Source organism: Gadus macrocephalus, chromosome 21 (assembly GCF_031168955.1).
Source record: "Gadus macrocephalus chromosome 21, ASM3116895v1".
NCBI lineage: Eukaryota > Metazoa > Chordata > Actinopteri > Gadiformes > Gadidae > Gadus > Gadus macrocephalus.
In genome coordinates, this window is record NC_082402.1 from 15,159,450 (window position 1) to 15,184,449 (window position 25,000).

Sequence of the window (25,000 nt, forward strand, 5' to 3'; positions counted from 1 at the left end):
CTATAAGGATAACTTTTTAGCAACACTAGCACTAGTATAACTAGCACCAGAACAATGTAAAAAGTTACATTTAACAGGTGCCGTAGAGCGCCCCCCTAAGGCATGGGAATACCGATGCATACTGTTGACTATCCATCGCATACATAAAAGAAACCTTCATAGTAGTTTGTAGAGAAATAGGTTTCTTGTCTGAGTGAGCCTCCTCTGGTCGGCTATTAGAAGGTTAACGGTTACTCGTATTTGGCTAATGAAGAGAAGGCAGTGAACAGGGTCTGCTTATTGCTTTTCTCTGTTTCTGATAACATAAAGGAATATCTTAGTTTCCCCAGCAGCTCGTGAGACAGCTTTGGGACTCATTAGTTTGGCCTCTGGTAGCGTGTGATGAGCATTTTCTATTATTCATGACATTTTACCGACTCTGTGGTTAATTCATGTGACGATACAGTAAGACGATAGTTGCACAGTTCATTCCCTCCATGGAAGGAAGAGCAGATTGTTTTCTAGAGGAATGACTCAGCAACTGGAAACACATGAATGGACTTATTGACTTTATTCGTTGCTGTTCTTCTTTTTCGGCTGGACATGTTACTTTAATGTTTCTTTGATATAATTATAATGCAAGGCATAAAAAAACAAATGCATTGGCACTCATGGCCCTTGTTTTGACTTTGCGTCTTGTAGGACTTCATCTCTCCGCACCTCAAAATGTTCACAGACGAGGACTTCGGGGCGCACGGGGCGCACATCGACCTCACCGTCCCCGTGCCCAGCATGGAGCTGACAGGCTACGGCCTGCGGACCAAGAGCGTCCACGTGGTGGACGGCGTGTGAGTGTTTCCTCCTCCTGAACGCTTACCCACTAAGCATCTCCCCAATGGCCCTGGGTGTTATACTCCCCCCGCCCCTAGAGCTCAGGTGTGTTGTAACACACCACACCCCAAGGGCGGCGTGTTCAGACCCACAGTGTCTGCTGACAGTATGTGCACTGGCACTCTTGTGTTTGAGCTATTTAAGCTATTTGTCGGTCATGTGACCTTTTCCCTCCGTTTTCTGTGGGCTGAGAAGCAGAGGGACTGGAGCACAGAGACTCTGCCCAGGCTGAGGTCAAAGGGAACAGGGTTTGAGCTGGGAGAGAGCCCTGCGGCTGAGAGAAGGGACTTTTAGTGGCGAATAATAGTGGCGAGGCCTCACAAATCACAAAGGTGCTGAAGCTCAGAATGCGCCTCTGGTCTGGTCTTGTCCGGTCCAAAGAGGCTCTCTTTGGTCCGGTTAGGACAAGATGTCTCAGGTTGTTTGCATCCATATGATTTAAAGGTGGGAGGGAAAAGCAGATGGAAGGAGAGCGGAATGTAAAACATGTGCTGAACGGCTGAAGGTTTACCTGAGTTTACCATAGTTTACACTGTTAAACAGGTCGGCTGTGTGGAGCCTAGCTTGGCTGCCATTAAACAATACAAGACATTGCCCCGATCACCCTGCTGGCACAGTTACACAGTCACTCTACCCTGCTGCATCTCCAGTCAACCTTGACATGCTCAAAAGGCCACTAGACCTACACGTGCGCAGTCCAGCACGTGTAGCCGGGCCCAGAACACTCACTGACACGCAAACACCCACCCTTAAGTACACCTACAAACGCAAACAGACTCGCTCTGTGTCAATCTTTCATCACTCTGATGGCCCGAACACACGCACATCCAGGCACCCAGACACACACACACACACACTGAACAAAAACGGTTCTGCCTGGTGCGCAACACACACACACACACACGCACACACGCACACACACGCACACACACACACGCACACACACACACACACACACACACACACACACACCCACACACACACACACACACACACACACACACACACACACACACACACACACACACACACACACACACACACACACACACACACACACACACACACACACACACACACACACACACACACACACACAAACACACACAAACACACAGACGTTCAAAGCAGTGATTACAGTGCTACTGCTACAGCGCAGCCCTGATATAAGTCATTGGTCGTTCCATTGAGTCTATGTAGGTGGGTAGCAGCCATCAAAAGGCTTCGCATTAGTGGTTACATCAGATGGGCTACAATCTGAAAGTAAACTACCTAAAGAGGCTTTTTGTAAATTTGTGTTATGCCAAAAGTATTATAAGTAACCCTGTTGCATTTAATCACGCGCCCAGCGACCGCTTAGCCTTGACTGTGTATATACAGGGAGACCGTTTTAATATTTAATTTCAGCATTCCATCCCTAATTGTGTGCAGCCTTTGACTCTGCGGTTTGCGTCTCGCTGTGTGCGCGCTTTTATTTTGAAGGTGGGTGGTGTTTGAGGAGCCAGACTTCTGCGGGGAGGCGTACGTGCTGGAGAAGGGTCTGTACGGGAACCCGGAGGACTGGGGCGCCATGCAGCCGCTGGTCGCCTCGGTGATGCCCATCGTGCTGGTAAACCAAACGTCTCACAACTCTCACTTTAGATTAATAATCATATGCCTGGTTGCAGATAAGCTCAAATTTAGGTGAAGGGGGGTGTATCACGTTCTCACTTGAGATAGGGATCTTTCAGCTCATACTTTGCGAACGGCAAACACTAAGCTAAGACTTCCTGTCCTGACAATAATCTAAAAAGTGTCTAAAGGTTTCTAATGAAGCTCTAATTGAAATCCCCTCCTAAAAGTATCTCTCTGCAGGAGAATATCCCTGCAACACAACAAGAAACAAGGCATAACTTGTCCCTTTCAGTTTCTTCCACCCCGTTCTCTGTGCTGTCTTCCCCAGATGTTCTTATATAACAGGAATGCCGAACTACTAGTATGCAGCACGAAACACAGAACAGTTTGATTTCTAATTTTAAACCTTAATCGAGGGAGGAGGCCTAAACCATCGATATAGTTTATCAAAAAAGATAAATACCTTTTATATAAGTAAATCTACCCAGGACTCATTCAGCCCACGGATGGATTTTAGTATTCTCGGTATCGAGTGAGTCGAGAGCCGTGGTGGGAAAATCAATGCGAGCTCCGTCACCGACAGACTACAGCGCTACGCTTGAAAAGGTTCAAGTAGTGGATGGGATCTATTAGAATTGCTATTATGACTATATCTATCATTATTATGGACACTCATCATGAACATGTTAGTACGGGCTCATGAAAACAAACTACATAGTGCAGGGGATCAATGATGCAGGCATCGACCGGCTGCCTGTCCTCTTAACAATGTGGCTGTGGTCGATGTCTGATAGACATCTTCAACAGACTAGGTCATTATTTCAGTGTCTTGTATATCAGACTGAACCATCGCCAATGGCATCATCCTAACTGTTGTTCCGTGTTCCTTTCTTCTTCTGTGTTTTGTGACCGTCTCTCGTCTCTTCAGGACAACTTGGGAAACTCTGCCAAATTCAAGGTAGGTGACTTAGACAGTGAATCCCAAATCCAATCAACCTCCTTATCTCTACTGGCTTGGGGGGGAAGGGTATACAGGTGACTCAGAGAGAGGGACAAAATCAATGACACGCTCAACGGGTTTGTGTGTATCTTTGTGTGTTTGTGTGTGTGTGTGTGTGTGTGTGTGTGTGTGTGTGTGTGTGTGTGTGTGTGTGTGTGTGTGTGTGTGTGTGTGTGTGTGTGTGTGTGTGTGTGTGTGTGTGTGTGTGTGTGCCTGTTCGTGTGTGTTTGTGCGTGTGTGTCTCCCAGGTGCATTTGTTCTCCAAGGAGGACTTCCAGGGCTCGGAGGCGGTTCTGGAGGACAGCGCCGAGGAGCTGCAGCCGGGGTTCGCCGTGGCGTCCTGCAGGGTGCTGGCGGGCAGGTGAGGCCTTCGCTCTGTGCTCCCTACGTGGGGTAGGAACTACAGGATAAAGAACCATAGCCTCTCTACACCAGAGAAACAATAAGACCAAGGCAGGAACCATAGCCTCTCCACACCAGAGAAACAATAAGACCAAGGCTGGAACCATAGCCTCTCAACACCAGAGAAACAATAAGACCAAGGCAGGAACCATAGCCTCTCCACACCAGAGAAACAATAAGACCAAGGCAGGAACCATAGCCTCTCTACACCAGAGAAACAATAAGACCAAGGCAGGAACCATAGCCTCTCTACACCAGAGAAACAATTAGACCAAGGCAGGAACCATAGCCTCTCTACACCAGAGAAACATTAGACCAAGGCAGGAACCATAGCCTCTCTACACCAGAGAAACAATAAGACCAAGGCAGGAACCATAGCCTCTCCCCACCAGGGAAGCATTAGACCAAATCAAAGACATTCCCAGAGGTCTGGTTCTCAGGGTCCCCTTGAGAACCCATTGAAGAGATAAGAACCGGAGTGAGAGTTTGTGGAGAATGGTTTGTTCCTCTTTTGCTCCCAGGTGTGCTGTACTTTTGTGTTTACCCGCCTTGTGTCTTTCAGCTGGCTGGCCTTCGAGGGGGCTGGCTTCAGCAGCAGGATGTACGTGCTGGAGGTGGGCAGCTATGCGGACCGGAGGGCGATGGGCTGTGTGGACACCCACGCCAACATCCTGTCACTGCAGACCGCCGGCTTTGTGAGTGATCTGGTCCTCTCTTAGTGAACAGAGAGCTGGCTACTGGGTCCCTAATTGGACGTGTGATGTTTAAATTAAACATATGTACACATTCAATTCAATTCAATTTTATTTGTGTAATCCTTAATCATCATTCCAGTCTCAAAGGGCTTAACGGGCCAAATATTTATGACACCCCCCCTTTACCCAAGCCCCCACAAGTGCAAGAAAAAACTCCCACACACACACACACACACACACACACACACACACACACACACACACACACACACACACACAAGTCTGGACATTAGGCCGTCGTGCCTGAGGGCAGTCTGATTACAGGACAACTCGTCTGTCAGGCCAGAGCCATAGAAGCGAGTGCAATTCTGTTTCCACTGCAACTGAGGGCCGTCTGTTATGTAGAAAAAGAACGAGACTGAGGATAATCTGCGCCGATAATGAGTCAATGAATCAGACTCGAATTACCACGCATCTTACAGACCGGCTCTCTGCCTAGCAGGGTTCCAGGGTTTCTACACGTGTGGCACCAATTCTTTGATGGATTTTTGCTAGGCTAACATGCTAAGAATAGGCTGATGAATGAAAGATCATCTGTAATCGGTGGTTCATTTATGGATTGAAAGCCTTGGTAACCTTGTGGATTGGACACCCCAGGATAAAATTACTATGTGTCATTATAGTAGGCTATGTGTCATTATAGTAGGCTCAGCAATAGTATAATATTAGAGTAGGCTTAAGAAGTAGGCCTAATGGTAATTTATCCTGAAATACAATGACTTGATTGAAATACTCTAACTCACTTAATCACTTAGTCACACAGTTTTTACAAACTACTAGCCCTGTTTCTTCCTCTACCTTTCTAAATAGAGTCTGAAATGTAGAAGTGCACATAGTTTTGTGATAGGGCCTGGATTGCAGTCCTAGTGAATGAAACGTTTTAGTTCGCTAGCCCAGCTGGCTAGATCCAACCTCTATATATATATACCATATATATGTATGCATATGTATATATATATATATACAGTGTATATGTATATTTATACAACGGGGCGCCTAAATCCAGCGATCTGATTGGTTCCTAACTGTTGTATAATGAGCGTATACATAACTGCTATGACGCCCGATCATTTTGTGAAAGTTTGCATATCACTCCGCGCCTTACAAACGGTTACAATACAAAGTATGAAAGTAGTTATATAAAAGCAATAGCACAGTTCACTGAAGCCTAAAAATATGTTGAATGATGGAGAGGGTGTAAATGTTGTTACTCCGGGAGTGAGCGAGGCGATGGAGAGACTAACGAAAGCTTAGGCACACGGCGAGTGAACTGCTCCATAGGATAAATTGCCGGCGAACCGCTCTAGCCGAGCCTTCTCTCGGAGGGACGCTAAAGTGTGTTGCATAGCGACCGTCGTGCATTTTGAAGGCAGCCAGGAGGGACTACTTTTTTGTATTTTTTAATACAACAGCTACTTTGACTTTCTTGGTTTCTTTTTAAATGTAGTGTGTCTATGACTTTCGTTTTGCCATAATAGTAACCGTTGTATAAAAGCAATAGATCACTTCAGTCAGTGGTATGTGCTCATTATACCACTGTAAAGGGGGTCGCCGGCCCTCCGCTGCGCGTCGGGGCCGGACAACGCCCCTTAACAGTGGTATAATGAGCACATACCACAGCCTGTCGTGATCTATTGCTTAAATATATATATATATATATATATATATATATATATATATACTGTATAGATGTATATATTTAATAATAATAGTAATAAATGTAATAAAGAGGATAAAAACACTTGACAATGGTCTAACTAAGGTGCACCAATAACTTTAGTGAAATAATTAAAGCGACCCGCATAATGCATACACAGGGTTTGAAAATCCGCCCAAATAAAAACAGCAGTTTCCCTCGACAAGTATAAAACATCTTACAATATCTGGCCTGCAAAAACACAGTGGAGCTCGCTTATTCTCCCTGGTCTTTCATAGACGAGAATATCGCTCTCCCCTCTCACAAGGTCTTTGTCCGACACAGACCGAGCTGGTTTCCAGCCATTCATTCACCACACGGTGCAAACTGTAAAAGGGAAAATGTTTTGAAGATAATAAATAGAACCGCAGGAGTTTTGCACGTTTCCGTGGTAACGAGGCATACACACACACACACACACACACACATACACATTAGTGCTATGTGGCACGTGCAGTGTATGTGGTGACAATAGCTGAAGTCTCTCCCTCTCTCTCCTGTTTAACGCAGGAGTTCTCCCTGCCGTCGGTCACGCTGTTCGAGCGTGCGGGCCTGCGGGGGAAGAGGGCCATGCTGACGGCCGGCTCCGTCAACCTCCAGCTGGCCGGAGCCTTCAGCCGCGTGCAGTCGGTCCTGGTGGAGGGGGGCATGTGAGTCTGAGACACACCTACAGGGATTACTGTTGAAACGATGTGTGTGTGTGTGTGCGTGCGTGCGTGCGTGCGTGCGTGCGTGCGTGCGTGCGTGCGTGCGTGCGTGCGTGCGTGCGTGCGTGCGTGCGTGCGTGCGTGCGTGTGTGTGGGTGTGTGAACCAAACGAGTCAATGCACTGTGCTGCCAAAAGTTTCCCTTGCACAGAGGTGTGTAAAGCACCCCCCAGCACACTACACCGCACCCTGACCCGTCAGCAGCCAGCTCCCCTCTGGGCCGCTGCTCCAGATTACATTAGTCAACATGGTATCAGTTTTTTTTTTTTTCAATAACGCGATTTAGAAATCTAAAAATCGTTCCGTCCATTCATCTCTGCATAGCACTCGTTCTCCCTGTCATTCACACACACACACACACACACACACACGTAGCGAGAGCCACGATACACTAACACATGAACCCACCGATGTCACCCGTCGCTTAGCAACCGGACACGCTGGGGTTGATAAGTTACCGGACTACTTTAACTACTACGGAGTGATAATATCAAAGACGTGAATCAGGCAATAAATTCAATTTCCTTGACAGCGGTAATGTTCGGTGTGCATTAAAGTACAGACGGAGTGTACCAATTGCGAACTACTGCAGCTGCTCCAAGTTAAACCCCAAACTAATCGGAAGTATTTATAGCGGACTACACCACCTATTCTATTCCGCTTAGAATTGTATTCCGAACCGATTGAGGCGTATATATATATGATACTTTTCTATTCCGATTGAGCTGTTCTTCCACATCTATGCGAATCAGATGTGTCCGCATGTAAACGCGGAGTTACATGCACACTCACTGACGGCCGCGTCGCCGTGCTGCGCCTGTGCCGCCGTGCTGCGCCTGTGCCGCCGTGCTGCGCCTGTGCCGCCGTGCGCGCTGCCACCCCCCCCCCCCCCCCCCCCCGTGCACCACACATTGGTCCTTGGTCTGTGGGAACGCAACCTTCTCCCAAAGTCAGGTCAGAGTGTTGAAGGCTGAGGGCACTCACTTCCTGAGTTGCTCACGCCTTTTGGCAATTGAACGCAAAAAGGAAGCCCTGTGGTACAGTTCTGCTTTGACAACTCTAGCCCCTGGACTACAAGACTAGGAGACCCTGGGTTTGATCCAGAGAACCTCAAATCATTCTTCAGGGGGGCCGGGAGGGAACAAACGAACTGAACCCAGCTCATCAAAGTCATCATTTGACCTTCCAGGGGATGTGAGTCATTTGTAGGCAACCAAAAAAGAAGCAACAAAATCCGCTTCCTAATCCAACGCCCCTGTTACCATCCTATCAAAAACAACAGCAAACCAAGACTGCCTGCCTGTTTGTTTCCAGACAGATAGATACTTTATTCATCCCCTCTGGGATATTCAGGTATCAAGTAGCTCACAAAGTCAGTCAACAAACAATTGCCCAACAACAAAATGGACAAACCGTAAAAGTCAATCAAATAAGTTAATAAAAATGTGAGCAATATTGCACACACCAGGTCAATACATAGTGGAGGTGAGGTTTTTGTTTTATTTGTGGAGCGCTTGTGACAGCTCGTCAGCTGCAGTGTTCAGAGGGGCTGCCTGGGCAGATGGGAGCGGCGGGTGGTCCGGTGGAAACATGCTGGTGGTGTGTGAGATGTAGAGCGGGGACGCCACATACTCCCACGTCTCCCTGGGGAAACGTCCGTCTGCGGGACGACGGGACCATTCGTTCGGAGCCAAACACAGAATTTTCATGCGGCAGATTGTAAAACGCTGAAAAGCTGTCTGCTCCATGTCTGGAGCGTGACTGTTTTTGTGTTAGAAAAGTATACACAACCGCACACAGCTGCTGATACACAAACAAGAAAAAAAATCAAGGTTGTACAAGGGGAGATTTGCAGAAGTAGTTTATTTTTCAGACTTTTTGAATGTCTGAAAACCCTCCCGGGGTGTGCTGTTATGTGCCCTTATGCTTTCATTGTGGTTCCCCAGGTGGGTGCTGTACAAGGAAATCAGCTACAGAGGAGACCAGATTCTGCTCAGGCCAGGGGAGGTCCCCGATTGGCGCGGCTACAGCAGCTGGCACAATATCGGGTCCCTTCGGCCGCTAGTCCAGGTAAGCTTCATCCTCTCTCTCTCTCTCTCTCTCTCTCTCTCTCTCTCTCTCTCTCTCTCTCTCTCTCTCTCTCTCTCTCTCTCTACTATACTGAGGACAGGGTTAGGAAAGGAAGGTTTCGATCTCAAGTTCTGTCCTTCTTGAATTAAGTCGTGGGCCTTGAGGTTCATTCAGCCGTAGTGGTTGAAAGGGTGAAGGTAGAGGCGTCCATGCAGCAGGACCCTTTGCCATCGGAGTCGCTGGAATTCTTTGAGCAAAAAGTAAATCAATAAATAAATGTTGAATGTTTTTTATTGACCAGCAAAACTGCCGTCGGAGTTGCATTTGAAGCACGCTACAGAAATAGCATTCCCTTCTAGTAGTACCGAACACTACCATTAAAGAAGAGTTGTTTGTGTGTGCTTTTTATTGAAAGTGTGTGATGGCTTACTTATCTTCACTAGTTGAGACTGATTAGCTCCATTGTTTCATTACAAAAGGGATTCTGGAATTTGTATTGTGAGTCAACCCAACAAATGTACTCAAATGCAGCTCTAGCATTTGAAGTTGCAATGATGTTACATACATTATGTGCGTGTGTGTGTCTTTGCGTGTGTGCCTGGATGTGTGTGTCTTTCTGCGTGTGCGTGTGTGTGTCTCTGCGTGTATGCCTGTATATGTGTGTGTGTGTGTGTGTGTATCTCGCCATGTGTGCCTGTATGTGTCTGTTTGTGTGTGCGCCTGTATGTGTGTGTGTGTGTGTGTGTGTGTGTGTGTGTTCCGGTGTGTGTGGACTGAGCAGAAGCAGGTGTACATCCGTCTGAGGAACCGCGGCTCGGGGCTGCTGATGGGGGTGACCGGGGAGCTGGAGGACCTGAAGCTGATGAGGGTCCAGGAGACGGAGGAGACGGGCGGGGTGGAGCAGGTCTGGGTCTACCAGGACGGACGCCTCCGCTGCAAGGTACGGACTCCCCATATCGCTTTGTCCAAATCCTCCCGAAAACACTATTATTATTATTATGTGTTTGTTCTCGTCGTCCGGGGACGGTTGTCTTGGGAACACAGCTCACAGGAAGTGAGAGAAGGGATATAGCGTTGCGTTACCGTGATAACTACGAATAGCTACGAGTCATGAGCCTCTTTAAGCCCAACCTTACAGGCACTCCGGTTGAGAAGCACATCACCGCCTGAGGGCCAAGTGACTCAGAGACACGCCCCTTCCCCTGCCGTGGACAGATACATGATGGAGTGCATTCCTCTCCCTTCTGCTGCGGTTTGTGTCAAGTAATCCGATTGGCCGAGCAGGGAACAGGCATTCCACATGCCTTTTTTACATTCATTACATTAGGCCGCACCCCTTTCCTGAATTGCTCATGGGTTCCGGTGCATTTGGGGTCTGAAACGCTGTGCTGCCCCCTTGTGTCCACGGAAACAGGACATGGAATTACACATGCAGGCAGTTCTGCGAAGACCTGAGTGGTGGCTCCTTTGAGGTAGCATCACAACCCCCCCCCCACAACATATTCCATCACACAGGACGCTTCAATAGGTCTGCGTTGTCATAGAAAACAGAGGAAAGGAAGATATATCCACCACACCTCTAGCCATCCCCTTTGTAGTTTTTTATGGATACGGGGAATCAATCTCACCGTATTCCTCTCTCCCCTCCCCCTCTACATTTCTCGCTTGCTCTCTCCCACTCTCTTCTCTCTCTAACCTTCAAACGCACTATAACGCACATCTTTCCCTGTCCTCTGTCATCTTTCCCTGTCTTTAATGTCCTCCTCTCACTCTCCGCCTTGCTCTCTCTCTCCCTCCACCTCTCCCCGCTCCGGTCCTCCTATCCCCCCCCCCCTCTGTGTGTGTGTGTGTGTGTGTGTGTGTGTGTGTGTGAGCAGCTCCTGGAGGAGTGCTGTCTGAGTCCGAGCGGCACCATGACGATGGCGGGGAGCCGCCTGGGCCTGTCCCCGGAGCCCGAGGGCCTGCAGCACCTCTGGAGCATCAGCCCCGACGGCGAGATCCACCACGTGGGGCCCGCGGGCCTGCTGCTGGACGTCAAAGGTGAGGCCCGCACGCAGCCAGGGGCCTGTGGCCACACGCTGTGAACGTGTTTTAGTCCGGTGTTCTTCACACATGAAGCTACGTGCAGTACACACGAGCCGCACTATTCGGAAAGTAGTATCTAAATCTAATCTTTGTTCTGAATGAAGATCAATTCCACGTTTGTAAGGAACATTCTCAACCCGTTTTCACTATTGTAACCTGATAAGGAAATATTTGCCACTCGATATGTCACTAGAGCGTTTCAACCCGTCTTCTGACTTGTGTGTCTACAGCACACACGAGCTGTACTGAGGACCACCTTTACTAGTAGACGGTACACAGCGGTCGCACTAATTACAATGAGCTGGGCTTGGGGGGGTCGAGGGGTCTGGGATCTAAGCCCCGATGTAACACACCTTGGTGAAGATAACACACGTTTGCCCATCGCTGGTGATTTGAGACACGCAAATAACCTAAAATGATAAAGTGAACTACGGGGGCCCTGGTAAATGAAAGGAGCACACAATGTGGGTCCTCCAAAGGCCTCTAAGGGGTTTACGGGAGGCGCTATGGAAGGAATGGGATTTATTTTCTCCTAATACAAGATATATTTATATTTGTTTGTCTGGTGAGGGAGATTATTTCCATGTAATACATTTGCATGAACCTCTTTGACAGTATGGTCTCATTAAGAAGTTATGAAGGATGAATATTTGAGGATTATATTTGTTCTTTGTAGCAGACCCATAATTAGTGCTCTGAGTGACATTGAGCTCGGGGCAGCCAGCGGCCTGCATGCCTTGCTCTCTGGTGAGGCGGTATCTTTCAGAGGCAGTGTTTTGTATGAGGTCATCTGTGAGCAGACTCTTTTATTCAGAGCGACTTAAAATATGTCAGAAGAAATTTGTCAGAAGAAAGAGAAACCACAATATGTCTCTGCCGGTACAGTAAGGATGTTTATAGAACCGAGTGGCAAGCACTCACAATCGCTAGGTAAACCCATTCCCCGTATACAACAAAGCTAGCTAGGATAAGATGATACACAATGCCTCGTACTAATTTTAGTACTGGGTGCAAGGACATACGAAAAACATAAGTGCTACATAAAGTGCCTGCATACGACATACAGCAAGTGCGTACATCAAAGGCAGCCATGCGTCACTGAAAGATGTGCGTTATAGTGCGTTTGAAGGTTAGAGAGAGAAGAGAGTGGGAGAGAGCAACTTCATGCTGTCACCAAAGTACATCTAAATAGATTAATCTGTAGGAAATAAATCTGAGATTGAAAAGAATGTCATTATTTTCTTTGACCCAGACTCGTGGCTGTCACTCGCCATTGATTTTCACTCCTTGTTAGAGCCCTTCTGCGGAGACACGGGATTGTGGTATAGGTTGACCAACGAAGGATACGCCACCGAAGGGTCTGAGTTACACTTCACATCCCTGTCAATTAGTGACCCCTGGTGGTCATCCTGACTTGGAGAAGAAGAATACACATACAATGTCATGGGAGAAAAAGTTGTAACTAAATCGAATGTTTGTTGTGAATGATATTCAATACCATGTTTGTAGTGCTACATCTACGGACTCAATTATGGGACATTATCAACCCTTTTCACCATTGTAACTTGCAAGGGAATATGTGTTAAAGCCACCAATAGCATTTCAACCTGTCTTCTGACTGCCGTGTCTAAATGAGCACACCCCAGTTTCACATAAAAACAAGTAGCTTTGTAATGAACAAAAAAATGGATATGAATGCATGTGGGCTCATTTAATTATCTTTTTATGTGTTTTACAGGGGGGCATAACTACGACAAAAACCAAGTGATTCTCAGCACCTTCGACCCGAATAAGCCGACCCAACAGTGGGATGTGGAGATTGTATGAAAGACTTTTGAGCTACAGGATTGACCCCGGATGTCCTGTGTGAAGCTCCGCCCTCCGTGCTGTGGGGCGCAGAAGCAGGAGGGACCCCGTCAGTTCTGAGACCAGGGGCCACACCAGGAGTACGACTGCCTTTAGCTGCTGGACTATGAAGCAAGCGGGGATTATGGGAAATGTGGTTACAACTACGAAGCAAGCAATGAAGCAGGACCAAGGAATCAGACTATGGACTCTTCTTGCATCAGTACTTGAGATATATTTTCAGTAGGTCTGCTTTTATCATTGAGTATCTCAGTTTTATGGTTCTATATTTTTCATGAATAGTCAGTTTGGATTCTTTGATAAACAATATAATTTTCTTTGGACCTTTTTTCAATACATACAGTATTTAACTTCATCAGCGTGCCTTACATCCCTGAAGCAATAAAAAAAACGGCCTTTTCTTGAAAACTGTCACTTTATTTATTACAGAACCAGCTGGTCGTGTGGATGAATGAAAACCCCTTTGCTTTCCAAACCCCAGTGTACAGCAGAAGCCTTTCAGGTTTACCACATTGGGAAATCAGAGGGACTGCAGAAGAAGCTTTCCCCATTCACTCATGCAGTGCTTGTATCAGCTCAACCTCTCTAGACTATCTCTGCTAAAAAGCTAGAGATTGAAAAACACACACACACACACACACACACACACACACACACACACACACACACACACACACACACACACACAGCGCTAATCCTGGCTAGACAATTCCCTGTTGCCAAAGACAGCCTTATTTCTCCCCTTCTAGTGGAAAAAAATAATAGATATAATCTCTTGCCTTAAACCCCTGTGGGAGTTGATAAAGTACATGTTATCCTGCCTGCTCGGCGTGGCCTCACGTCTCCAGAGCAACACGGCCCCTCCTCTGACCGCTACGAGTGGGCCGTCTGAGCGCGGGCGTGGCGGCCCCCGTCCTCCGCGGGGCAGCCCTCCTCCTGCTCAGACAGGGGGTCCCGCTGGCCCCCCACGCTGATGACCGTCTTGCCCCGGGCGTGGCCCTGCTCCACCCTCTGGAAGGCCTGCGGCACCTGGCTGAAGGGGAAGCACGCCTGCACCACCGGCAGCAGCTGTGGGCGGGAGGTACACAATAACCCATCAGAACACGGATAAGAGACACGACAGACTGAGTGAGGACCACACGATACGCCAGCTATGATGATCCCGGACTCAGATTATTGTCATTCAATACGTTATCCACCCTTTGCAAAAGGCGTCCTTGTAGGTCAAACACAGGTGTCACTCACACTAATTATGAGTGTTACGATGCACCAGCATTCAAATCCAAGAAAAACAATGGATCAACAATGAAATCCAAGGAAGGTAATATATACACCTGTCAAAGCTATTCATAGGGAATAAACCATTGGCCCAATTTCCTCTCCTCTCCCCTGCTCTGATAGCATGAGCGCTGGCTGCTGCTCATGCTAGCTTGTGCAGAACCTCAGCACACAACAAACGCAACAAGTAACGTTCAACAGGCACTGATGCTAACCCTGTCCCTTTTATCATAACACATGGTAGCAAATGTAACTTGACCAGGATACACTGAACAACTCCAACATTCTGAGCAGGAGGCTGTGGCTCCAGGATCTTCTGGTTCAGCCACAGCCTCAGAGCCGAAGCCTTGAAGGAATTATTCATGAAGACTCTCCAGCCCCCCTCCAGGCTGGGCGGGCGGTCTCCCTGCTTGTGCAGGCCTCATTATCTTCCCTCCGAGGTACATGCCCCGCCTGCAAACTATTCCTGACAGCAGATCACCCCTGAATTCCGCCATATTGGCAGAGAGAGCGTTTTGATACCGCTTGACAACGGGCCGAGCTCTGGCTCTAGATCCTGCAGAACCCAATTTGACTGTACTTTTTGTACAACATTTTGTAACCTCCTGGGATGTGCTGCTGCTGAAACCAATTTACTTAACCGTTGACAATGCAGCGGACAGAGACCAAGTACGGGGAAACTATTGAACCCTCGACACGCTCTGCTGGTGCAGGCATCACAATCTACCCTCTGAGACACATCGTATTCAAACTATTCCTGATGCCAGAGTGAGACATTCAGTCAGTCAGTGAGTCAGAGGGTGAGTGAGATTTCTAGCCTCAGATGTGATGAGGCCGGACAATCCTATGAGAGCGTCCATCACCTGGCCAGCCCTCCACATTAACAATGAATGTACAGCTCATACTGGATGCCATCCACACGATCTGACCGAAAACACAGGGCGGATAAAACCCAGAGTGACTGTGTGTGTGTGTGTGTGGGTGTGTGTGTTAGCTTCCCGCCATCAACAACAAAAAACAGCCCCCCCCGCCCACCCCCCCAGGCGGGCCGCTTGCGGTAAGCCAGAGCATAAAAGCCCCTCAGAACCGGCAACACAGCATTGTCTCTGAAAGCCCCGTTCACCGTCTACCGATCGCCTGACTCATCACACACGCACCACAACACACACACACACAATCCGATATGGTGCTCGGCTTTGGGTCGCATGTGGAGCAGCACGCAGGGAATCCATGCCATGTGGTGGATGCTCTGTCCCCACACCCCCACCCCCTGCTGTGACCTGTGTTAGCCCCTCAAGGACTGGGGGGCCCATGTGACGGTGACCTGCTCTGGACACGCTGAGGGGCTGGTGAGAGGACCTGGGAGAGGACGAGGTGGTGCATTACACCGTAGGGGGCACGGCTGCTCAGCTGGAGGCCACAGAGAAGAACCTCCATCAACCAGAAACACACACTTTAGGAGTACATGCAAGAGTTGGAAGTAAGAAGGGAGAGGGAGAAGGAGAGGGAGAGACAGAGGGGAGACCGAGGGACAGAGGGGAGACAGAGAGACAGATAGAGGGGAAGAGGGAGAGAGAGAGAAAGAGAGAGGGAGACGGAGAGACAGAGATGGAGAGATACCTTCCCGGCGTCCACCAGCGCGCTGACCTCATCCAGGGCGGGGCCGTCTGGCGCGTAGAAGCCCCAGCGGTAGAAGACGCCGCGGGACAGCAGGTTCTGGAGCAGACAGGAGGAGAAGAGGCGGGAGGGGGACGAGAGAGGTCAGGGGATGTGATCATATAGAACCGGTCAGGAGGTTGAGACACATGAAAAATGAAACATAAGCAGTTGCATCATGTGTGCAGCCATTCACATTCATGAATGGCAAAAACCAACAATTTAGTGACCTTGCGGTTCACATTTAGTTTCAGAAAGGATTTATCTCCAACTCCAGCCAGGCCTGACACTTTTGCATAAAAGCGGCTTTGTGGTTTGTAAATCAGTTCAGATTTTGAGCAAGGTCGAAGTGAACAAGCCAAGCAACATGCTTCATTAACACAGCTTGTTGAAAGGGATTTGATGAGGAACGCTGGAAAGAACATTGTCATGAGAGGGGCCGGCTCTCCAGCGCCTCCCTGGCTCACACTCCAACCCACAGGGTTCAGCTACAGCTTAAAGAACGACAACCAAGATCGGACAGCATTGGCCTGGCTACAAATTGCTGCAAGTCTCCCATCTGGGTATACAGAGCAGAGGCCATCATTTACTCCTGTGAGAGGGGCCGCCAAAAAAAGATATATATACAGTGGGTGAGTCACAGCAGCGGGCTGGAGAGATATGAGATTGAGATGCGATTACTCACACAAGTCAAAGCCCTTTCCTCTAAGGCCTAATTAAAAATGCCTGGAGAGATTAATTGAGTTGGTCAGTCCCTTGGTTCATAGTACGAGCACCGATCGGATTAAGCTATCCAGAGAAACCATTGTGTCCGTGTTTGGCCTTGCTCTCACAGGTTTTATTATCATTTCAGTTAACCCCTTTTGTCCCATTGTGTTTGCTTGTTTACTTTATTTGTTTACTGGTGAGGTCATTTTGTTAATTGCTTCAGCAGGGGGCAGCTGGTGTATGAAGCACAATGATACCACCTCAGCACAGTCCTGTTTCTTGGTTTAGCCATTTATTTTTGTTATTCAATGACTGTTTTCTTTCCGTTGAATGACCTTTTCATGCATTTCCGTGAGCAGAGGTGGAACCATGTCCAGTGACTGGCCAGTTCCCCTCGGTTGTCCCAAACACGATCACTTCTGGAGATCAAAACATGAACAGGGACACTGCGATTCCCTCATGACTTTTAACTTCCTGTGGCAGGAAGGTCAAAACAAAAACTAACAGGTGACCACCTACCCCTGAGGGGAGCTGCCCTTTTAAAATGGGCACCCGATGGTCCAGCCAACTCCATTATGGCTCCGCTCTGCCGCCCCCGGTGTTTCCGATGATAACACATGCTAGACTTCCTCTCCAATGGCGGCATCATCATCATCATTATCCTCCTCATCATCCTCCATCCGGGCTCGTCTCACTCAATGGGCAGCTGCTCGGTTAACAGACAAACCAGTTGCTCCCTACTCTGGCCAGCCACAGTCACATTACATGGGGGGGAGCCACCCCATTTTCCTGACTTCAGCCCCCCAAACAAGTGGATTTTAAATCAATGTGAGTGTGTATGTCCGAGAATCAATTCAAATCAACCTCCTGCAGCAATCCTAAATAGCCTGCATAATGTTTTCCCCAACTTATCCACCTCTTCATCTCCGGTCTCCTCCTGCAAGAGAATAAATATGGATTTTGGAGGCCATTAGTAACTTAAGGTCGAAAAATGAAGTCTTCCTCCTGACCACCAGGGGGCTCTGTTTAGCTGTGTTTAGGTACACCACTCCGGTGGACGCTGTAACATGGTCGGGTCTTACTGCCCAAGCCCCAAGGGGGGGGGGGGGGGGGGGGGGGGGGGGCTCTGGCCACGCCATACCAACCGGCTGAGAACAATGGGCGTCCTCACAGGGTGGCTGATCAACCCAGCGTCAGACCGAGCTTTCCCCTTCAAATGGATGTGATTGGGGGATGGAGGGTGGGCTGGGATGTGGGGTGATACACCTTCTACAAACCGCCCGAATACCAAACCCTGCTGGTTCAGCAACAAAACGGCATTTCCTACAAACACACAACCCACACAGCCCAGAAATCCACACCCACACACAGCCAACGCTGACAGTTTCGCCGCCTGCATTACCCGGTCGGAAAACCTTTTTGAACCACCGGTATACAAACTTTTCCTTTGCCGGGCACTGCAGTGGAAACTTACTACACCTCCATAACCTATGCATGGGACTACCAGAGACACACAAACACACACACCAAACCCCAAGCAGGTCTCAACTGATGCAATCATCTCCTCTGCTGCAATCCTCTCATTCACACGTACTCGCACGTCCTACACCTTGAGCTGTTGGCCACTGATCAGATGCAGCATTCCATTCATATATGGAGATACTTTAAAAAAAATGAACGTCATTACAATTTATACCAAGTCTTGTGCTCAGTGTACTCGGTGATGATCAAATCAACCTCTCCTAGCAGACTGGCTCAGATGACACAGGACTGGTCAGAGACAGGAAATGAGCCCATCTATGTGGGACCACACCCATCTCCGATAGCAACAGCAGTCGTTGCTGGACCTGCTGAGGCATTACTGAAGAGTTTAGCTCGGCCTCTCAATACAGGGGGTGGAAAAACACAATCATCGGCTACCATTTTCATATGCAGTGCTATCATAACAAAGACGACACTTGAGAAGACACTGATTCTTTGCCAACCTACGAGTATGCCGACATTGTCTGTGAACACCAGCGTCACTCAGGACAGCCCGAGGCCTTCTCGGGTGGTGCTCCCAGGGCTCGGTCGCCGAGTGTCCTTTTACCTGCAGGGCCTTGCTGTGCAGGCTGCAGCCGGAGCGCCCCAGGCCCTCCACCAGGCCCGCCGCGTCGGTGCTGTGCAGGAGGGGGCTGACCAGCGTGACGTACTTGGCCCCCGACCAGGGCCTCAGCAGGCCCAGGGCCCACCGCTCCGTGTCCACGCCCCCCACGTTGTCAAGGACCACGTCATACCTGGAGGGGAGAAGAGGGGAGGGGGGTGGCAACAACACTGCTGAGAAGGGAAGAGAGGCGAGGAGCCCAGAGGAGCGCAGCTTCAGATATTGGGGCTGACGGGGAGGGTCAAGCAGCGTTTACTCCCTGCCTTTGGCACCAGTCTCCATGGAAACTAGCAAGTGAATACAGGGTTGAGCGCATTTGGAAAAGGCTGTTTTCATGCAGTCTTTGATGTGCACCGGGGTGCTGGAGGCAGGGTGGTGTGGGGTGGGGGTGGAGGGAGCGTGATTCTCCTTCATGTGCTCAGCCACTGTCTGACATTTAAAAAGGGGTATTCTCCTGGCCTTGAAGACTGCATCCCAGCAGTGTTACCACCGCTTTGCTTCTATTCACCACACAGAAATAACTCTCGGGATCTTTCCTTTTGCACAGAAGACTGCATCAAACAAACTATCAATTTTGAAATGGTATAACAGACCCAGACCCGTGGGGAACTGGTACAGGTACTTTGGCTACTAATTCCTTTTGGGTGTGAGGCACGATGCCGCAAGCATTGACACTTTCATCCAATCGTCATTAGAATGTCACCAATAAAGCTGTTGAATCCTGATGATGAGCCAAAGACCTGCTTGCTGGGCCTCTTGCTCAAGGGGGCCCTCAGGTAGTCAGCGGTGCGGACATCGGGTTTCAGACACGGAACCTTTCAGTAGGGGGGAGTTGGGGTGAACGCACTTCTCTGTGGCCTCCAGCTGAGCAGCCACGTCCCCAGCGGTGTAGTCCACCACCTCGTCCGCTCCCAGGCCTCGCACCAGCCCCTCTGCATTCCCAGCACAGGTCACCGTCACATGGGCCCCCCAAGCCTTGAGGAGCTACCAGGGATTAAAAGAACCAGAAACACAGGCAGTATGAGGTTCAGTGGTGGTGGAGCGGGAGGAGATAATGTCCAGGTAGAGTGAGGGTCACCTGGATGGAGAAGGTCCCAACGCCCCCAGAACCTCCAGTGATCAGAACCCTTGGGGGGGAAGGAAGAGAGAGAGAAAGAGAGAAAGAGAGAGAGAGAGAGAGAGAGAAAAATAAAAACATTTAGCAATTCATCCACAAGTGAGAGAGAAAAACAAACCAGCAAAACAAACAAGCAATACTTGTAATTACAAATAATAGTGTTCCTAATATTTTCCAATCAACACTTCTACAGTAATTGTATCATTAGTGTGGAAGATGGCAGTAGCGAGGTGTAATCCATGAGACAATGGAGAATGGAAGGGCATACAAGTCATGTGGATGGTTCAAAGGAAGCTATTAGGTTGTGAGGCAGAGGCATGACCTGACAATACCTGCCTTTTATCAGAGCAGTTTTCACTGCACAGGCCGGCGGCATTGACCAGGGCAGACAGAGCTGTTGTGGCGACATAAGGGACGGAGGCGGCTTCTGTGTGACTCAGCGATTTTGGTTTGTGGGAGACCTGGCAATCACACAAACACACACACATACAGTGTATTGTTTTAGCATTGTTTGGACGCCCTCACTCAGTTAATTTGATGACAGCAAGCTGGAGGCTACCAAATAAACAAAGCACCCTGCAAACCCAATACATAAAAAAATAAAAGCTTATTCCGTCTGCCTAATTGCTTCCTCTGTTGCTCAAACAACTATAAAGACTTAATCCCAATTACTGCCTTCACTGATTATATAACCAGACGAGCTCCTTCCAAACTTTTATTTTGCATGTTTCCAGTGTTCATGAGGCCTTTACCAACACAACTTGTTATCTCCATTTGGTGAATGCTAAAAGGGAATTAAGCGAATCCTCGCTAAATGGAGGAGATGCCCATTATGGAGTGTTGTGTCTGATCAACTGTACGTTGGATCAATAATGAATAGTTAACAGGTTCATCATTGGCTCCATAAGCGTACATGCCAATATGAATTCAAAGACCTCCAGAGTACCAGGTGTGAGAGACACAGACCATTAGAGGGCGGCGGGGTGTGAACTGTAAATGGTGTAGCGTTTGAAGCCTCGTACCTCGTACTCGGTGAGGGTCAGGTACTGGGCCAGACTGCCCTGCTTCCAGGGAGGAACTGCCGCCCACACCTGGAACACAACAGAGACCTCATTACAGTCTTATGCCTCGCTAGTCAATTATGACAATGATAATCGAGTTAATCAAGTGATATTTTTTTCTGCCGCTTAATGTATACATAAAACAATATTAATCAGCAATTTCTGAGTTGTAATGATTTGAAATTTATTTTAACATACAAATTCATATATATTTAGGTTTTTATACCTGTACTTTTTCTATTAGGTCAAACTTAATTGGGACCTTTCATGAGCAGCTAATTGCACAGCTAATTGCCTAATCAAATCAAAAGTTTGATTAGGATTGATAGGCCACTTATTGTGCAGCCCTGCTTGCTAGTGCTTAACCAACAAACTAGCTTTTAGAATCCATCCTAAGCATGTTGAATACAATACAACGTTTCCAAATAAAAATAGTTAGTTAGTTAATTAGGACTTTAAGTTCCCTGGGGAACCTAGGCCATCGATGAAACCCCTCCATCCTCTTCGGTCTTGTGCCTTCCGATCCAGTTGTTGTCATGTCAGCCCTTTCGTCTTCATCTCATGCTCTGTGGTTCTTCTCCAGGTGGCTCTAGGTCTTTTCCTCTTCCTCTTCCATTGTGGGTTCCATGTTAGGGCCTGCTTTGTAATTGATTTGTTTTTTCTTCCGAGTGTGTGGCCTATCCATTTCCATTTTCTCCTCCTGATTTGGGTCTCTATTGGTTCTTGTTTGGTGAGTACCCAAAGGATGGCATTAGAGATGGTGTTGGGCCAGTAGATTCCCAGGAGGCTTCGTAGACAGCGGTTGCTGAATGGCTGTAGTTTGTTGAGTATGTTGGTGGTTGTCATCCGGGTTTCGGATCCGTAAAGTAGTGTGGATTTGACATTTGAGTTGAAGATTTTTAGTTTGGTCTTGAGTGATGTGTTTTTTATTTTCCAGATTGTATTTAAGATGTTGTCCTTGCTTTCCCAATTCTGGCTTTGGCATCCTCCTCCGATCCTCCTATATTAATTACACACCCAAGGTATGTGAAACTGGTTACATCCTCTAGCTGGTTTTGATCCATGATTATTGGTGTGTGGTTCTTGTTGTTGATTTGCATTACTTTGGTTTTTGATGAGTTGATCTTGAGCCAGAGCAAAGCAGCAGTTATCTCTAGTTTGGGTGATTTCTCCTGCATATGTTGGTGGGTGTGTGCAAGTAGTGCCAAATCATCAGCAAAATCCAGATCCTCTAGCTGTTCGGTCAGGCTCCACTGTATGCTGGTTCGGCTGTTGTTGGTTACCTGTTTCATAGTCCAGTCTGTGCAGAGGAGGAAGAGGAAGGGCGAAAGCAAGCACCCCAGTCAGGACCTCAAAGGCCTCTGATACGCATCCTTCATGGAGAACTTGACATTTCTTCCCATGGCATCTTGATGATGCTGATGAACTTTGGTGGGATGCCATAGTGCCCCATCAATTTCCACAGCACCTCCAGATCCACACTGTCAAAAGCCTTTTCAAAGTCTATGAAATATACTAAGACAGGAGAGTTCCATTCGATGGATTGTTCGATGATAATCCTGAGGGTGGCTAATTGGTCTCCACAGGATCTACTGTTCCTGAAGGCCTGGTTTTCCCTCAGTTTCTCATCCACCGCCTTCTGGAGTCTCTCGAGTATAACGCGGTTGAGCACCTTCCCTGGTGTTGAAAGCAGCATTATTCCTCTGTAGTTTTTACACTCCCTGAGGTCCCCTTTCTTTGGAATCTTTATAATGTTGCCATCTCTCCAATCTGGCGGGACATTTTCTTCCTCCCAGATGATTTGCGTGAGACGGTGAAGCATGTTGGTGGAGGTTTCGATGCCTGCCTTGAGGGCTTCGGCTGGTGTCTCATCCGGCCCCTCTGCCTTGTAATGTGACTTGGTAGAGTTCAGATGTGCCCTATATCCTGAAATTGCTGTACATTGAATTTGACTCTTCCTTGTCTGGGTTTCATGCATTTCAGTTTCAGCTGGATCCTTGCTGTAACCAGGTGATCCAGCATCAGCTCCTCTTCTAACTCTGACATCCAGCGATGAATGCCTAAACCTTTGGCTAATGCAGGTGTGGTCAATCTGATTTTCTGTGGTATGGGCAGCAGAAACCCAAGTTGCTTTATGGATGTCCTTGTGGGGGAAAATGGACCCACCGATGATCAAGTTGTTGTCTGCACAAGCCGCTGCAAATCTTTCTCCATATAAATACAAATAACTTTCATGTAAATAAACATAATTTATGCAAAGTTCAGGCTGATATTAATAAAGAATTTTGTATAGTCCAGGGCTGCCAACTTTTGGTATGTGTCTGGAGTGTAATTTTGATAGCATTGGGCATAATCATGCATACACACTCGCACACTTAATCACGTGCACATTTTTAAACTCATTTCACCATCAGGGTTTTAAATAGTATGCATGTGCCGGGAGCTTGGGTCCGAGATTTGGGGATATAGGCTGACCACGCCCATGCAATTACTTCCTCCCAGAGAAATACTGAAAATGTTATATTAGACATACACCTACCCTATAAAGGGCACACAGGTTCGATCAGTAATGAAAGTCAAAGTCGTGTCTCTCCAATATCTAAAGCTTGCCTGAACGCCTTCGTGGCTCCCGGCTGTGAACTTGAACAGCTGTACAATCAGCGGAGATAAGTATCGCGCACCAATCAGGGAATAAATTACGAGACAGCTCCAGGGAAACACCAAATTAATTGAATAACTATTATTAGTTATTATTATATTATTAGTTACACTATTCATTCGAATACTCAGATATCTTCTAGAGTCAAAGTATTTTGCTTGGTTTAACCAGTACGTTGGCCTCTTCATTTCTGCTGCTTTCAAAGTGTTTTGGCGTGAGACTTGTCTGGGCAGCGTGAGAGCGCGAGGCTGAGGGTGAAAGCGTGTGATCCAGATAGTTTGAGTGCGTGAGAGTTGGCAATCCTGGTATAGCCTACCATTAAGCTGTTGACCTTTACCTCATCACCTGGAGCAAAATGTGTGACCTGGGAGCCGCATTCCACCACTACACCAGAAACATCACGGCCCAGGATCAGCGGGAACTCTGTGTCATTCTGCATCACAGACATGGGGTCACGTCTCAAATTCAACAGTGTAGCTCCATAACCACCTGCAATGAAGACACAGGTAAACTACTATACTGAACATCTATAGGTACATATGGCTATCATTAAACAATGACAATTGCAATGAGGAACTTAATGAGAAACATGTACATTTTCCTCATTAACTTTTACAATGAGAAACATGTAAATGTTCCTCATTAACTGAGGAACATTTAAAAGTTCCTCATGAAGTGTGGAAGGGTGTAAACATCACTTACCCCTCATCGAGATGTCAAGGGGGTTGAGGCTGGCAGCTTCAACTTTTATCAGCACTTCGCTGGCTAGGTTTATGGTGGGCATCATGATTTCATCGCTAACCCTTAGGACCTCATTCGTACCGTATTGGTCAATAACCCATGCAGACATGCTGTTATGCCTTCTGAGTGACCCATACAGATTTCTTCTGCACCAAATACTGCATGATGCTAAAACTTGGGTCGAGCTTGGTGCTTTCCTGTAGAAGAAAGTGCCAACCCTGGTGGACGACAATGCTCTGAGAGAAGCCATCTTCGTGGCTGTTAGGTGGTTGACAACACAGTGAATTTCTACCAAGGAACTAAGGCTACTTATGCAACTGTATGTAACGTTAGCATGTCAAGGTTGACAGCAATGCGTGTCTTACGTTGTATTTTTAGGATAAACGAAAATAATATATGTAAGTCTTGAAAGCCATTTGAATCCGTTCAACGTAAAACGCATGAAATAAAGGAAATAGTACTGTGTTTGGTAAGAAATGTGTTTCTTATCTCACAACCTTCCGCAGTTCCCCTTCTAGCTACCACGCTAGCTCCATTGTTTTGACAATATGACCCGCCTTGAACCCGGAGAGA

General features: G+C 47.8%; 2 protein-coding genes across 3 annotated transcripts; one reads left to right on the forward strand and one right to left on the reverse strand.

Annotated features, from left to right (window-relative positions):
• Nucleotides 1-634: 634 nt before the first annotated feature.
• Nucleotides 635-13,472, forward strand: LOC132449965 (beta/gamma crystallin domain-containing protein 1-like). Its single transcript, XM_060041875.1, has 10 exons — nucleotides 635-827; nucleotides 2,353-2,479; nucleotides 3,413-3,442; nucleotides 3,733-3,845; nucleotides 4,449-4,581; nucleotides 6,848-6,987; nucleotides 8,990-9,113; nucleotides 9,895-10,053; nucleotides 10,991-11,153; nucleotides 12,937-13,472. Exons 1-10 carry the CDS (start codon nucleotides 706-708, stop codon nucleotides 13,023-13,025), a joined length of 1,200 nt encoding a protein of 399 aa, XP_059897858.1. The 5' UTR covers nucleotides 635-705; the 3' UTR covers nucleotides 13,026-13,472.
• LOC132449964 (reticulon-4-interacting protein 1 homolog, mitochondrial-like) lies at nucleotides 13,461-24,990 on the reverse strand. 2 transcript variants are annotated; one of them, XM_060041873.1, is made up of 9 exons: nucleotides 24,389-24,990; nucleotides 24,024-24,175; nucleotides 20,989-21,057; nucleotides 20,303-20,427; nucleotides 19,928-19,976; nucleotides 19,697-19,833; nucleotides 18,796-18,982; nucleotides 15,963-16,058; nucleotides 13,461-14,132 (listed from the first exon to the last, which is right to left on the reverse strand). In XM_060041873.1, exons 1-9 carry the CDS (start codon nucleotides 24,675-24,677, stop codon nucleotides 13,938-13,940), a joined length of 1,299 nt encoding a protein of 432 aa, XP_059897856.1. In that variant the 5' UTR covers nucleotides 24,678-24,990; the 3' UTR covers nucleotides 13,461-13,937. The 2 variants fall into 2 exon arrangements, with proteins under 2 accessions (XP_059897856.1, XP_059897855.1); XM_060041872.1 differs by having other exon boundaries at nucleotides 24,003-24,175; nucleotides 24,389-24,989.
• Nucleotides 24,991-25,000: the final 10 nt, after the last annotated feature.